Below are 15221 nucleotides of genomic sequence, written 5' to 3'. Positions count from 1 at the left end.
TTTTATCAAAAGTCGAAAATTAACATTTAACAAAACAGCAAGAAGGCAAGTTAACATTCTTTACAGACATAAATAACAACAAATCACGCAAATACAAACTTTTAACTTTGAACATAAGTCTTTATTCTTGACAGAAATATATATACACACAAGTAGAATCACATTTTAGTGATTATAATTCATAATGTTTGACTTCTTCAGGCTGTTTTTCAGGATCTCCTCCTTTCTCCAAGTACAGGTCATTGAAGGGATATTGCTTCGGTGCCTGGAAAAAAACAAAAGACAATTACTTTAATGAAACCTTGTACACCAACAGTGTTACTGTACAGAAAAGGTGATTCTAACTTTAACATACACTGTTATATAATTACTGAAAATAAAATATTTAGTAAATATAATTATGGAGATCATGTGTTTTGCCACGTTTAGTATCTTCCTCTGTATCAACAATCATCAAATTGGCCACTAGACTGCAAAAGAATCTAGTGTTAATAAGAAATCTTTATTAACTAGGGTTAGTTTAGGGGTATTGCCTTGATCCATGCTCAACCATCCAGATAAGACTGAGATCAAACTGAAGAAGTCGCTTGGATAAGTGATGCAATGTTTTTCTTACTGATAACAGAACGTCTAGATCAGGGGTGTCAAACTCAAATACACAGTGGGCAACAATTCAAAACTGGAACAAAGTCGCGGGCTAACGTTAGTATTTTTTGAAATATATTTATTCCTCCAGATATAAGAATGAATCTTTTCTTATGTGCTCAAACACGTTTTGCTGAAAAACTGAATATGGAACAAGCAAAGCTTAATACTAAACAATATATATATTAGCTGTATAATACCAGTAGGCCAGCTCTAATAGTAATTTGGTATGGCTTCGCGGGCCAAATGTAATTAGGCTGTGGGCCAAATTTGGCCCGCGGGCCAGAGTTTGACACCTATGGTCTAGATGAACAGAAATAGCTTTCTGGGGGTTTAGAGGGGTCCATCCTTCTAACTCTGTATCTGGCTCTGACACCATGTCAATGTCAGAGACATTTAGATTTTTTTTTTAAAAAAAGAAGAAGAAGAATAAAAAAGAAGGAAACCATAAAGAGTAAGTAATAGTGACTAAACTAAACTATAAAATTGAAAGAATGATGATCCAGCCATTTTTAAGCTGCTGAAAATTGTAACAGTGAGGGAAAAAAAACACCAACAAAAAAACAAAGAAAACCGAATTCTTGCATTAAGGTGTGTACTTACAACAGGTTGGTATGCTGGAAATTTCTCTCCAACATAAAACATAAACAGCATGAACCCAATGAAACCAAACAGTTGCTTGCACATTGTGGACCATGGCACAGGGCTGGGAGATGTATCCACACGGTTCCTGATGTACATATCAAAATCCCAGTGCATCTAAGAGGTAGAACAATCACAGATTAACTCTCAAACGCAATCTTAAATTGCTTATTTTATAATTTTAGTCAATTTGTGACAGCTCAGAAAACTGCATTCTGCAAAGAGAGCTGGGTCTCAGCCAGGCTAAACTGAACACAGTTCCTTGTTAATGGTGCTGACCTCATTTTAGTTGCATTTTAGCCTGGGCCCTATCACAAGAAACGGGTTTCACTAAAACAGAGGGTTTTTAAAAAAACAAACAAAAAACAAACACAGAAATCTGTGCAAATCTAGGTTTTCTGTTCCTGAAAGAGAGTTAACTTAAACTCTGATTCAATTACCATGGTAACATACTCTTTAAACCTATCCTGCTCACTCGCAGATTTTCTTCTCTGACTCATTCCCTCCTGCTGTACCTGAATCAGCTGAATGACACTTGGTTTCATTTCATCATTGAAATGTGTTTAAGACTACATGCATTTGACTGACTTTTTAAAATGCAGGCTTCAGACATTCTGTGTTAAATGGTAAACAAACTGGTTCTTATATAGTGCTTTTCTTCTTTAGCTGAGCACTCAAAGTGCTTATACAGCATGCCTCATTCACCCATTTACATGAGCAGCTTTTTCTATGCTCAATTGCTTTCTAGGTTAGTATTTTGCCCAAGGATATCTGGCAAGCAGACTGGAGCAGCCAGAGATCTAACCACCTTCTAATTAGTAGATGACCTGCTCTACCTCCTGAGCTACAGTCAACCGTGAACATTGTGAAATGTGTTGACAGGTTCAGTTATTAAATGATATCAAACAATATTTTTTAAATGTCTGTCTGAAATTCAGAGTCTGAACCTTAACACATTTTCTACTTAAAATCCTCTCAATCACTCTAAGTGGGTTTATCCAGGTAGAAGTGACTCTGAATCCAAGTGCATTTGTATGGCTGGACAGTAGGGCTGGGCGATATGGCCTAAAATCCATATCACGGTATAATTTGAAGCATGTACGGTAACGATATATATCGCGATATATTCTTTTCTTCTGTATAACGTATTTTACACACTATAAGGCACACTTAAAATCCTTTCATTTTCTCAAAAATCAACAGTGTGCCTTATGTATGAATTCTGGCTGTGCTTACTGACCTCGAACCAATTTTATGTAGTACACGGCGCACAGAAATCTGTCAAAAAATGTTTTAGTACGACTTTGGTAAGCTATGAAGGCGCACTGCTTGATGGATTGCCGGAGCATTACGGTTGCCGTAGTCAGGAGCCACACGCAGTGTTGCCAACTCCTCAGTAAGGAAAATTGCTATTGGCTGTCCTAAAAGTCACTAAATGACATCATTGCCTAATTTGCATAATAGGTCATACTAATGTAATTGTAACCTACGTTGGTGGAGAGAGAAATAACATTGTGGACGAGACATAAAGTGAGTAAAAAATGTCCTAAATGCATTTAGAATTTATTTAGAACTACAAATTAAATTTCTTTTAGGAATTATTGTTTTTTAATGTCACAATTCCACCCATACAGGATTAGGCCTGTATAGCTCTATAAAATCTTAGATATTTCTCATAAAATGTTTGCGTTTACTGATAAAACGTAACATTCTTTATGGACTCGTAAGGTTGCCCTCCATATTTTGAGTTGAATGTAAAACAGCTAGCATTACTTATAAACTATAAATCAGTAAATGTCTGCTATGGGCATAAGAGAGTTATCATTTATCAGTGAAGGCTGCTATTAGATTAGACCATAAATGGTGGAACTGGGGAACATTAAAGCAGATATGCTCTTTATTTACTTGTTGCCCAGGTGAATCCTGATATCTGGGGCCTGTTCTTCGTACGTCGCTCACTACATCCAAGATCACATGACACATCCAAGACCAAACCATCGCGCTAACCGTGAGCTCGCTAATCCGGTTCCCCAAACACACCTGCTGTTGACGATTAGTACAGCTGGACGCAGTAATGTGACATCACTGGGTGTCGTAAAAGGGGCTACGCATCAATAGTAGAAACATTGATCGGCAACCCGCTGATTGGTCGGCGAAAATGTCGAAGGGGCGTGCACGGTATTTTCCGGCAGCAGAGCAAGAACTCATGAGTGCGGGATTTCAGGAGTTTCAGAGTTTAATTAAAACGCAAGAGAACACTGCAAAGGCTGCAAAAGCAAGGAGAGAGGGCTGGCAGAAAGTTGCTGACAAATCAAACTCGTAGGTAATTTAATAATAATAATAATAATAATAATAATGGATTCGGTTTATATAGCGCTTTCCAAGGCACCCAAAGCGCTGTACGATACCACTATTCATTCACTCCCACATTCACACACTGGTGGAGGCAGCTACGGTTGTAGCCAGGCTGCCATATCGCGCCATCGGCCCCTCTGGCCAACACCAGTAGGCAGTAGGGTAGATCTATCATATGACACTATATTGTCCAATATCATATGGCATTATATTATATTATAATATGTTATATTATATCCCCTTTCACATTAGAGCCACAACAGGACCCACAAGAACATGGGAACAAGTAAAAGTGGAATACAGGAGTATTCTACAGAATGGTAATATTTATCTCTTAGATTGCTTTTCGTCTCTTGGCAAGGTAATACTGGCCTGTAATACTCTGTTAGTTTGTTCATAACAGCAACCAAGAAAAGGGCAGAGGAAAAAAAGACAGGTGGTGGTCCTGCACCCCCTCGTCAACAAGTTGGTTAAGTAAATAATACCCTCACGGGAATATCGATATCTCTCAATGAGCACACTGTCGCGCTGAGCTAAAGGATCCTGTCTATCCCGCAATATACGCTGAATTCTGAGGACTCTCCTTATCAATCTTGCACCTTCCGCAATGGGTTGGTCGCGTATACGGACAGGACATGGCTGCGACAGACTTCCCAAATCCACCTTCGCTTTTATAGCCGTGGTCTCTCATCTTGATTACACGAAGTAATTTACTATTACTACTCTAAAATATGAATTACATCTGTAATAATCACATACATGTAATAGAATGTTAATAGTACATTTCCCTTTTTTAGGAAATGACCTGTATGTATCTGTGTGACATCAATAAAAGGATCAGGTGCTGCATTATCTTTAGTTACATTGATAATATTTATTTATGGTGAAACAGTGGTGGAATATCGCTGTTGCTTTCGTATAAATGAAGCGGACATACCTGAGTGGCCACGATCTAATCTTGTTTACATAAAGTAAACCTGCTCCCGAGCAGGTTTACGCTTACGGCTCTGTTGCTATGACAGCAAGTCCCGGATGAGCTTCGGGGAACCGAACGATCCAGGATCATGCGAAATCGTCAACAATCTAATCCAGCTAACTTACTTAGCGAGGTACGAAGAACAGGCCCCAGAGCTACACCGATGATGTCTTTCTTTCTTTGTCTACTCATACACGTGCTAAACTCAGAATTAGTTGACTGAACTAAGTCTGATCAGCTGTTCTGGAACTGACAACCCAGACCTGTCAATCTCAGAGTTAATCACCAGAGACTAGACTAGACTAGAGTTTGTTTAACCTGCTTCCTGGAAAAGGCCTATGGTGGGCATAAACTAAGACTTTTAGACATAATGAGAGAGACACCCACATCTATTACCTCACTCAATTATATTTCATGTTAGTATTAACAAAAAAAAAATCTGAACTCATGCTAGAAAATATTAGTGTGATTGCAGCCTAAATATCTGAAAGAAATATTCTATATGGACAAGTTTGTTAAATCTTACATTTAATGGATATATAGTTTTAATTTTAAAAACAATACAATTCAGTAATGACAACATCATAAATAAAAGACAGGGTTTTTTCTGTTTTGAAATGTGTTTTGGGGGCTTGACTACACATGCAAGCACTATTGGTGCATAAATACCTAAAGCAACATACTTGTGTTCCACTCAGACAACCTAGACACAATTATTCAGGTAAAACTGCATAATTACTACTGCAATGCATTTCAAATAATCAACTGCTGTATGAACCATCATCATTATACTCATGATTTATTCAGAAAAAGGACAACAATAGCTTTTAATGTCAGTCGGTATCTTACCGGCTCTCCCCAGTTTCTCCTCAGGTCAGGGTGGTCCCATTGGTACCAGGGGTCTCTCTCTTGCTGAGATCTTTCTGGCAGTTTTGGATAATCACCAAAGCTACAAAAACACAGTAATTGCTCATTATTTTCTTTGAAATCTTACAGTTTGTTTGTGACTTAATGTTATAAGAATGAATGGACTGGACAGTCATTTTCGCCGTCTACATTAGCAGTACCGGCAAAAGCAGTTACAACAACAATCATGAGACTTGTTAAAATTAAAGCTCACCCCTCTCCATTGTCGGGATATGGTTCATAGTCCTCAACCCTCATGTTGTACTTCTTTGCAGCTGCAGCTCTTTCCTCCGGGGTCTTCGGATATGGCCCAGGCAGGCTATCCTTTGACAAGCCGGAGGCTGAAAGAGCAATAAATGCATACGTGAAATCGCGGCAGTCAAAGCTCGCAGGCTCAAAAAAGGAAATATGAGAATTTTATTTTGTCTGCCTGCACCCTCATAGAAGAGCAGCCGCCAAGCTAGCCTAAGCCAACCTTAGCATGTCAAGGTTACGTCCATAGGAGGCTAAAAACGTTAAACCCTGATATACACCTCCAGAGAAATTCATTGTACAGTACTACCAGACTAAGACACAACTAACCTGCTCTACATCCCGACAAAAGGGCTGAAATACCAGACCCCTTTCCCTTAGACAGAGCCTGGGCCCACCGTCGGAAACCAACACCAGCCATGTTTACTGGCTGCTGCTGTTCGACATACTCTGAAGTGCGCATGCGCAAGATTTCAAGTACGGTTCGGCAGAAGGAAAAATTCCGTACTCACAATTTGTAAATAAAGGTAAATAACCGTGCACTCCCAGTGCACTTGAAAAGTAACACACTAATACCACTGATGCAAAGTGCTTCAGCACATATATTAAAACATTATATTTATACACAGTTTTAAGTATTTTGATTTTATGTTAGTTCATTATTATACACCAATGATAAAGAATATTGTTTTCTCTGGTCATTACCAGATTAAAACTGTTTTATACATAAAAACATATATGAAGATTTAATACAATTTAAAACGTACTAAGCTACATTCAAACTATTTGTTTTTAGACCTCACAAAACCGGTGTTTTTGAGTATTAGAAGTTCCATCAAATAAAAAAGTGGGGGAGTCATAACAACAAAGAACAAAACTCCATCCATTCATCCATTTCCATTTTCCAGCAGTCATAGGGTGAAAAGCGGGTACCACCTGGACAAGTTGCTTATCTATCGCAGTTTTAATAAATTCTATACAGTGATTCATCTGTATTGACAGTCTAGTAATGTAATATATGTTAAATGTAGAAATAATACTGAAATTCTATTGGCAAACTAAAGTAACAATAACCATGTGCATATTTTTCATATAGTGTTTTATTTACATCTGTTTTTTTAATAGCAGACACCATCACATTAAAGAATAACGTGGCAGTGACATGAAAACGCATTAAGTGGCAGAAGGGAACTTGTTCTCAAAGTGAATGCACTGAAGCTCCAAGACACGTTCCTCTTCCCATCAGATCCAGCTCAGGTGCACTTGTGCATTTACTGGGGGATCGTCACTCTGCCACCAGCGACATATTGAAACAATCCATCAGAGAAGTTCTGCTATGTCTTTTTCCACTTGCACAATGGGACAGTGAAGTTCATACCTGTAGCAAAGGGAAAATGCTGAACTTAGTAAAATTGAAATCACATGAAGGGTTTAACTCATGGTCTATGGCTTTACCTTTTGAAGGGCATGCCATTTGCAGTTATGAGAAACTTCTCAAAATTCCAGCGAATGTCATTGACTTTGATCGGAGACCAGTAGAATTTCTTTATGTCTCCAATAACAGGGTTGACAAATGGCAAAGATTCCTGTGGTGAAACAGGGAATGACATGGTATCTGAGTTTTTCAGGGTTAAGCACCTGCAGCGCTGATAGGAAAAAAATAAACTATATGGGTAATAAATCCATTCAGTGAACTTATAACTTCCAGCCTCCAATAAAACTCAATGTACCTTCAGAAAGGTGAAAAGAGGATCTTCGTTTAAACCATTCACTTCAACCTTGCTGAAGACGGGAAACTTTGGCACAAAGCCCCCACCAGGTCTGACATACTTCAAAATATTGAGCATTTCATGATTCACCTCTGCACAGACAAGCGTAAAAAAAGTTAATACTTCTGTTTTTTGCACGTGTGTATTCAAAACCTTGTCTTTAAAATAACTTGTTAATTAAAGTATCCACAGTGCATCTAATAGAGCTTGTATATGGTGGAAAGAGTTTTTAGATTCCTTAAGTACAAATAGATTAATGTATTATAAGCAGACTTTTAACTTCTATATCGTTACAATGATGGATAATAGTAGTAGTATAGTTGCTCATTGCTTCAAGTTAATATGGCCGTTGTTTTAAATAAAACTTTTACAAAGTTTTTTTTATTCTATTGTGTGCTCTGTATCATATGAAAGACAGGGAATGTCCTTAATATGGTCATTTCAAGAACAAGCTCTGCAGAGTCTCATGCTGTTCAAACCTTCTGTTTGCGAGGGGCAATCAATCAGAAATTAAAGATAAAAAAAAATCTGGTTTGTTTTGAAGTGTGGCATGCAAAGCTCCCATAACAAAACAATACAGGTCCCTATTATCCACCTTACCAGGTGATTGGAGACCAAACTGGTTGCAGGGGAATCCTAAGACAGTGAAATTGAGGTGGCCAAACATTTCCATGAGTGCATTCAGTCGGTGGTACTGGGAGAACAAGGCATAAAATCATTCGCCTTCAATATAACGAGTTAATGTGGTCTGACAGTAATCAGTCAACTCTTGCAGAATATTACCTCCTCTATTGTTGACCCTCAGAATGTTGCAACGTTGACGATGAGAAGCACTTTACCTCTGTAGCTACTGAGTGGAACCGGCTGTCCATGCAGGGTCTCAGAAGAGAAATCATAGACTGATTTATTTGCCATGCTTGTTCTTTAGCTTGTCTATGTGACTGCAGTCGGTCAAGAGTGAGTATTCACTCAACTAGCCTGTTGGCTCGTCTCATCCACTGAAACACAACTCATGGGTCAGCAATTGTTCAGCATGACTGACTTCATTGTTCTTCTGGCCAGAGGTGAGCAGGCAACATGGTTAATTGTTCAACACTTGTATACCAAACATGTGGTTGTAACAAGTAATAGGCAGCCAACTGCAACCAGGAAAGTACATATTAAACATAAATATGGATCTTTGCTTTTAGCAGTAATTATCTGAAAATCTTTGCTTAAAAACAGTATGCATATGATATTTCAAACTACAACAAAGCTAATAAAGTAAGCCCCTGTGGGCTAACAAAACAATTTTTGATTATTGTATGATATGGTAACAGGGTTAAAATTAACAGGGGTGCGCAAGTTCTCATGGCTGAATTGATCTATTACTTTTATTTGTACTTTTTCAACAACTTTTTCAACAACTAGTTCTACATTCTGTGCCAGGACAGGTTTTAGATATAGTTTTTTGTGCATGGATTTGTTTCAAATTCAAATTTGTATAGAGTTGTACAATTACAAGATGGAAGTTATTTCTTTTGTGTTTGAAGTGAGTACATTATTTTTCTTTTGTTGATAATCTCTTCATAAATGTTACTTTGTAACTTACTTCGAGGTACTGTATTAAACTGGGGAAAAAATCAATATAATATTTTTAAGAAATGCGCATGAAATGAGCTAAATATTTGATTGTAAGAAGATCCAGAGATCTTGAAAAATCAATAACAAGTTTTCATTTATTACAGTTATGGCAAATCAATCTATAAATTGTTTTGAATATTACCATTGACGTCAACCCGGAAAATTACAACTGCTGAGTTCAAGTTCTCCCTGTAAACCACAAAGCCACGACTATATCAAAGCTAAGATGTTAATTCTCGGGCATTCTAGTGCAGCACACTGTAAATACGTTTAAAAAATACAGTCTCTGATAGGATGGTGTTTTAGTTGTTACTTTAGTTAACAACACAGCGCAACCGTGCAGAACTGGGTCTCTTTAGATTCATTAAACGAATGAATTAAAAATCAAATACAAATTCATAGAAAAGCAATAGCTCTAAGTTGCTATAAGAGTTTGAATGTTTCCCCCGTAAGTTACTACTTCCTTCTTTGACGTGTAAATTTACATCACTCGGCGACACTTGGTGAGCCTCTTGTTAAATTGATCTATATCCTTCTGACTGTCCGTTAATGCACCATCAGGCTTAGGTTACACCTTGATTGCTTTAGAAGATGCTAAAGGAAACTATTTTATTTTGTCATCCATGGGAAGAATGATATGTTCGTGGAAACGTACTGTAACATAACGGGTTCATAATGGATGAAGAAGCTAAGATGCGAACGTAAGTGCTTTTCAGAGGGGATTTATTTTGCGTATAAAACGGTCTGGATTCGTGGCCCCGGCATGCTAGCTTCGCGGCTAACAGCGATAGCTTCCAAGTCGCTGAAATGTAGATGGCTGCTCCCATTTATTGATTGCTGCTAACTTTCTATAAACTACCCATCTCCTTGACAAAGCTGCCATATCGTTATCTATTGCTAATGTTAATTGCTGTTCTGTCTCCCTGTCAAAGCGCTTGCTGAAATGTAACTGTGTTTATAATTCCGTTAAACTGCTTTGCATCAGCACGCCGAAGTATCAAAGTTCATCTGTAACAAGGTTTGCTCCTCAGCAGATGCCATCTTTTGGACTTGCCCTGGGAGGATGTACTTGTTCCACATATTTTGTGCTATTTACCGCTGCAACACCTTGTCAGCCTCCAGAGGGTGAGCAAGCAGTTCCACAACCTCATTAAGGTGTACCTATCCAACTGCAGGACCTTTCATCTGTCCCCGGTAAGTGCTGATAAGAAATGACGTGATTTCCAGCTGCATTACATGCTCATAAAGGAGGCTGCCCTCTTTCTTCTTATGTCATATTTACAGACCTCACCATGCATTCCCAGGGAAGCATTTTGCTCCATGTTAAAAGACAATAAAGTTCTGCAGAACTTGTCACTGCAGAATTGTTCAGACTGGGTGTCCGATAAGGAACTGCTGCCAGTTATTGGCCAGAACCAACATCTGCAAAGGGTGGACATGAGCGGGTGTGCATGTCTCACCCGCCACTCCCTGGTGGCTGTGTCCTTGAGCTGCATGCACCTGCAACACCTTGGCCTGGCACACTGCGAATGGGTGGACAGCCTGTCCCTGCGCAGCCTGGCTGACCACTGCGGGGGGCTGCAGTCGATCGACCTCACCGCCTGTCGCCAGCTGAAGGACGATGCCATCTGCTACCTGGCCAAGAAGTGTTCAAATTTGAGGTCTCTATCGCTGGCAGTCAATGCCAACATCACTGATGAGTCAGTGGAGGAGGTGGCCAAGAACTGCAGGGGTCTGGAGCAGCTGGACCTGACAGGTTGCCTGCGGGTCAGGAACCAGTCCATCAGGTATGCGATATCTTATTTTAAAGAGTAGTCTAACTGACTTTGAGCTGTTCCTTCCCACGCTTTGTTATCAACTAGCTCACTTGTTCACCCTTCCATAAAATCTTCTGCATGCTGTGCTCACAGGACTCTTGCAGAGTATTGCCCAAAGCTGCAGTCGCTGAAGGTGAATCACTGCCACAATGTGACAGAGTCTAGCCTCGATCCTTTACGGAAGCGCAATGTAGTGATTGATGTTGAGCCGCCCTTACAGAGGGCACTTGTACTTCTGCAGGATGTGCTAGGATTTGCACCATTCATCAATCTCCAGATATAACAAGTTGATAGAAGGTAGATACAATCGGCCTTATATACACAATTATATATATATATATATACCTTCCAATCATCTTTATATAACTTATATAAATATAATAACAGATAAGACTGACTGATTTCAACCTGTTATTGTGTTACAGGTGTCTTCATATCTCACTTTCATCTGCATCACATGGGCATGTGTTGCTCTGAGAAAGTTAAAGAACACACGAATGTGTTGCACTCAAGCTTTTGTGGAATGTGATTAATGATACATGTTTAAGAAGGACTTGAAAATATCATCAGTAAAGTAAGCCATGTACTTTTAAGAACTGCTGCCTCGTGTACAAAAGAAACCACTGCACTATTACTTAATCATTTGGTGTGATGGGTATAATGTATAAACAAGGTACAGTGGAATTTTTCTTTTTTTTACCAACCTGTCACCTTATGTTTCATTTGGAAACATTAAAAAAAAATGTTTGAGTTCAATTAAACATCTCATTTTGCATGTGTGTGCCAGCTTAAAGGTTCATTTCAACCAAATCGCACAAAAAGCATACTCGCACTTACCACTTAATTGTGTAAATATTTGTTTTGTTTATTCCGATTTTATTATCTCCACTTCTGCGTCTTCTGCTGCCACCAACAAACAAGGAAAGTGGATGCAGTTTTGTTTCCGGTGCTTACTTAACGTCTTCCAGAAATGATCCTGGCTCCTCAGGATCATCTGTAAAATCTCACTGTTGTCAACAATTTCCCAGTGAAAGCTGAGATGAATTGCATGGTTACATGTACAGTGTAATGAGTAGAATTTTTTTTTTTTTCTGTGATGTGGGTGAAGTTCCCCTTTAATTCATAATATTAATAAATACATAGCTTTTGAATAAGTATAAGAATTTATTATGACTATTTCCCATTAAATCCCTTAAATGGCTTTTGTAAAAATGACCTGTTGACATGTTGTTGGCCTATGAATTATGGAAGTACTATTAAATTGTGAAATACTGCCAAAAATGACACTTGACTTTGCTGTGATGGAGTTGTCTGTTTACGCCCTTACCGCCTCCTATAAATTTGAAAATACCTGTTTGGTGCAAGTGCTTCTTTTTATGAAAAAAGAAAAGAAATCAGGATAGTACTAGGATAGTTTCGTTTTTTCCTTCTTTACATGTAGGGAAAAAGTGCTGCTTTCCTGCCACTGATGTGAATAATTTATAATTATATTAAATAAAGTGAGCTGAAACTATCTGAATTACATTTTGTGGGATCAGACGCTAAAATAACGAAAATATATCTTGTTTAAGATAAAGGGAAAATGCCCAGGCCCACATTTTATTTATGTATTTTTTTCAAATCAGTGTAGATGAGCTCATATATATGTTATTCCGTACTGTGAATGGCATCGCTACAAAATTTTATGACTGCAAAGTGGCTTGGCCTCTTCCCTTCACCGGCACAAGGTGGCAGCAGTGAGTCAGGATATTTGTCAGTTTAATCCTCTTTGCTTGACTTTTACACTACAGAACATGAAATGAGAGAAAAAGCGCATGGTGTTAAATTTCCCACTACAGCATCAATAGTACAGGAAAAACACCAGTTCTATCTTTTTCAAATTTAGCAGAAACTGTGTTTGACAGGTAAGTCTGTCTTAAACCGAAACAGGCTCTTTGACTCAGTGAATATAAAGTTAAGAATAAAGGCTTCATATTGTTGCTACTGCTACTTGTTAAAAATCCCCCTTACAGTTTCCTCTGGTGGTCCAATTGGCAGACTGTTGTATCTTGTATCTTGTCTCCGTGACAACACAACAGGTCTATTTTCCACTTGATGGCATGGTTTACCCCATCTGCTGTGTGCTGTCCACAAGCTGAATTTGCACCAAGAGAGTTGCTTTTGAAGGGCTTCAGGGATCGACCGGCATCCTTCTGTTGGCTGTGCTGATCATCATATTGTATCGCTGTCCCTCAGCGGAGGCTTCACTGTGTCATTAGTTATAAGGTAAATCTTGAAATTTCAATTCATGTTGCATATGGTGGTGTAAACATCCAGATTTAGGCAAACAGAGAGAGAATTTCTTTCAGCAAGATTTTGAGTTAAGACTACTTCTCCTGCAGAACAGATGAAGTATCCTGATATATGCAAATAGGACAAAATACCCACCTTCAGCCTTAACTTAGCCCAGCAGTTGCTTATGTTTGTTGCTGCTCAGCAGTCAGTGGGTTAAAAACATTTCAGACTACATTCATCATGTAGGACCTCAATTAGCATTGATCTGCAGGGGGGGAAAGAAACATTGCTGCGATATCATATACCGCGGAGCAATTTCAGTTCTAATGATTGAGTGTGTGGGGGGATTTTTCAAACATAGGCAGCCAAACATATTTTGTCTTCCTGTCAATAATCTGGCACTTGTCTAAATTATTGATCACTAGCAACTGATCATTTTATACCAAGGCACAGGAGTGAAGTTGGTTCATTCTGCTGCAGTTTTAGCCTTTGGCATTGGCTAATATATTGTACTTATTAATACAAAGAATAAATCCATCTTTAATCTCTGGCTGCTTTTAAAGTCCTTGCTGACATAGTAACTTACCTGTTACTAGAATACCTGAGTTTCATTTATATTTGCTGTGGCAGCTGATTAACTAACAAGGATTAAACAGAGGCCTTCCTCACAGCAGACATTATTAAATGCTATTGCAGAAAACATAGATGTACGGGTATTATTGATGGCTCAGTTCTCAGAATCTCTAGTTATGGTTTATTTCGTTTTGCAAAACAAAATCATGTTCTAGATGGCCAGTGCCAGTTTAGATAGTTATTAAAAGTTTTAATAGCCACATAATAAAAAAATCTTGGGCCCAGGAGATAGATTCGAGTCTGTCAGACTGAGCACTGCAATCTTTTCACCCTGAATCTGATTCTAAATATTCAAATTGCTCTCTAATATTGCCAGGGACTAACTAATTAAGCCAAATTTTGAAGTCACACCTGCTTTTGCATATTTGAAATGCACTTTCAGGACTTCTCTGTTTCCATTATTTGATCTTGACTTTGTCGGAAGCCGCCATACAAAATCCCTTTAACCTGAGAGTGAAGCAGCTAAACGCAATCCAGTCACCATTAATTGTATTATTTACACCTGTGCCGTTCCAACTGTGCCATGTCAAGATGTTTTCACTGGAACAGACCAATTAAAGCTGTCATCTTCTCTTATATTTGTCTCTGATTTTTCTGTGTAAGGGAAATCTGGAAACACAAACTAATCCCGCTTTCATACTAGTATAATCAGGAATTACTTTCATCCTTATGTTTTCTCTGACACTGACAGAAATGACAGGAACCATTCATTTACAATAATCCAGATTCTTATTATTTGCTTCCTTCTGCAAACAGACAAATTAGCCACAGTATACAATTTTTATTGATTGTCTTGTTTTTACAGTACATTAAAATGACAAAGATCCAGTCTTTGTTTTCCTTTTGCTGAAGGATCTGGAGACAATCATATCCTTGGCGCAAACGATTTCCTGGTAAGGAAGTATCACTCAGAAAAAATAAAAAAAAGAATTCACTACTGTAGCAACACACATCCATCCTTCTACACATACATCTAGTGGCATGAACATTACCCAAATTCTAAATGCTCACTGTAAGGAGTGATTAAAAACAAGTAAATATGTATACAAATCAGCAATCCTAGAAAGTAAAACAAGTTTTAAAACAACAGATGATGTCTGTAAAAAGTTGAGTTACTTAATTAATTGTTCTTTAAATTAATGTTTGTAAAAGAAACAATATCACTGTTATTGCAATTTGAGCCTCATTAGCCTGTAACAGACATTTACTCTATGAATTCACAATGTTTTACACTGTACTTTTATGCATGCGTCTGTTGACATTATACTAATGTTTCCCATTTGTGCTCTATCCCCAAAGCATTGAGTTAAATACTTAAGCTAAATCACG

The 15221-nt window shown here is 38.2% G+C and overlaps 3 protein-coding genes across 4 annotated transcripts; 1 reads left to right on the top strand and 2 right to left on the bottom strand.

The window, feature by feature from the left end:
* Nucleotides 1–99: 99 nt before the first annotated feature.
* On the bottom strand, nucleotides 100–6252 carry ndufb8 (NADH:ubiquinone oxidoreductase subunit B8). Its single transcript, XM_026178487.1, has 5 exons — nucleotides 6107–6252; nucleotides 5739–5865; nucleotides 5468–5567; nucleotides 1249–1404; nucleotides 100–265 (listed from the first exon to the last, which is right to left on the bottom strand). The coding sequence occupies exons 1-5, from the start codon at nucleotides 6237–6239 to the stop codon at nucleotides 173–175; spliced, it is 609 nt and encodes a 202-aa protein (XP_026034272.1). The 5' UTR covers nucleotides 6240–6252; the 3' UTR covers nucleotides 100–172.
* A 606-nt stretch (nucleotides 6253–6858) lies between these two features.
* gpx9 (glutathione peroxidase 9) lies at nucleotides 6859–8531 on the bottom strand. The gene is made up of 5 exons (XM_026178488.1): nucleotides 8329–8531; nucleotides 8146–8239; nucleotides 7507–7637; nucleotides 7232–7362; nucleotides 6859–7154 (listed from the first exon to the last, which is right to left on the bottom strand). Exons 1-5 carry the CDS (start codon nucleotides 8458–8460, stop codon nucleotides 7097–7099), a joined length of 546 nt encoding a protein of 181 aa, XP_026034273.1. The 5' UTR covers nucleotides 8461–8531; the 3' UTR covers nucleotides 6859–7096.
* Nucleotides 8532–9713: 1182 nt separating this feature from the next.
* On the top strand, nucleotides 9714–14468 carry fbxl15 (F-box and leucine-rich repeat protein 15). Of its 2 annotated transcripts, none has more exons than XM_026178621.1 (5): nucleotides 9714–9869; nucleotides 10203–10362; nucleotides 10453–10955; nucleotides 11079–11282; nucleotides 11411–14468. In XM_026178621.1, exons 1-4 carry the CDS (start codon nucleotides 9844–9846, stop codon nucleotides 11266–11268), a joined length of 879 nt encoding a protein of 292 aa, XP_026034406.1. In that variant the 5' UTR covers nucleotides 9714–9843; the 3' UTR covers nucleotides 11269–11282; nucleotides 11411–14468. The 2 variants fall into 2 exon arrangements, with proteins under 2 accessions (XP_026034406.1, XP_026034405.1); XM_026178620.1 differs by having other exon boundaries at nucleotides 10200–10362.
* The last annotated feature ends 753 nt before the right edge of the window (nucleotides 14469–15221 follow it).

Source organism: Astatotilapia calliptera, chromosome 8 (assembly GCF_900246225.1).
Source record: "Astatotilapia calliptera chromosome 8, fAstCal1.2, whole genome shotgun sequence".
NCBI classification, from domain to species: domain Eukaryota; kingdom Metazoa; phylum Chordata; class Actinopteri; order Cichliformes; family Cichlidae; genus Astatotilapia; species Astatotilapia calliptera.
Note: the sequence above shows the minus strand (reverse complement) of the source record. Positions and strands in the feature narration are given on the sequence as shown.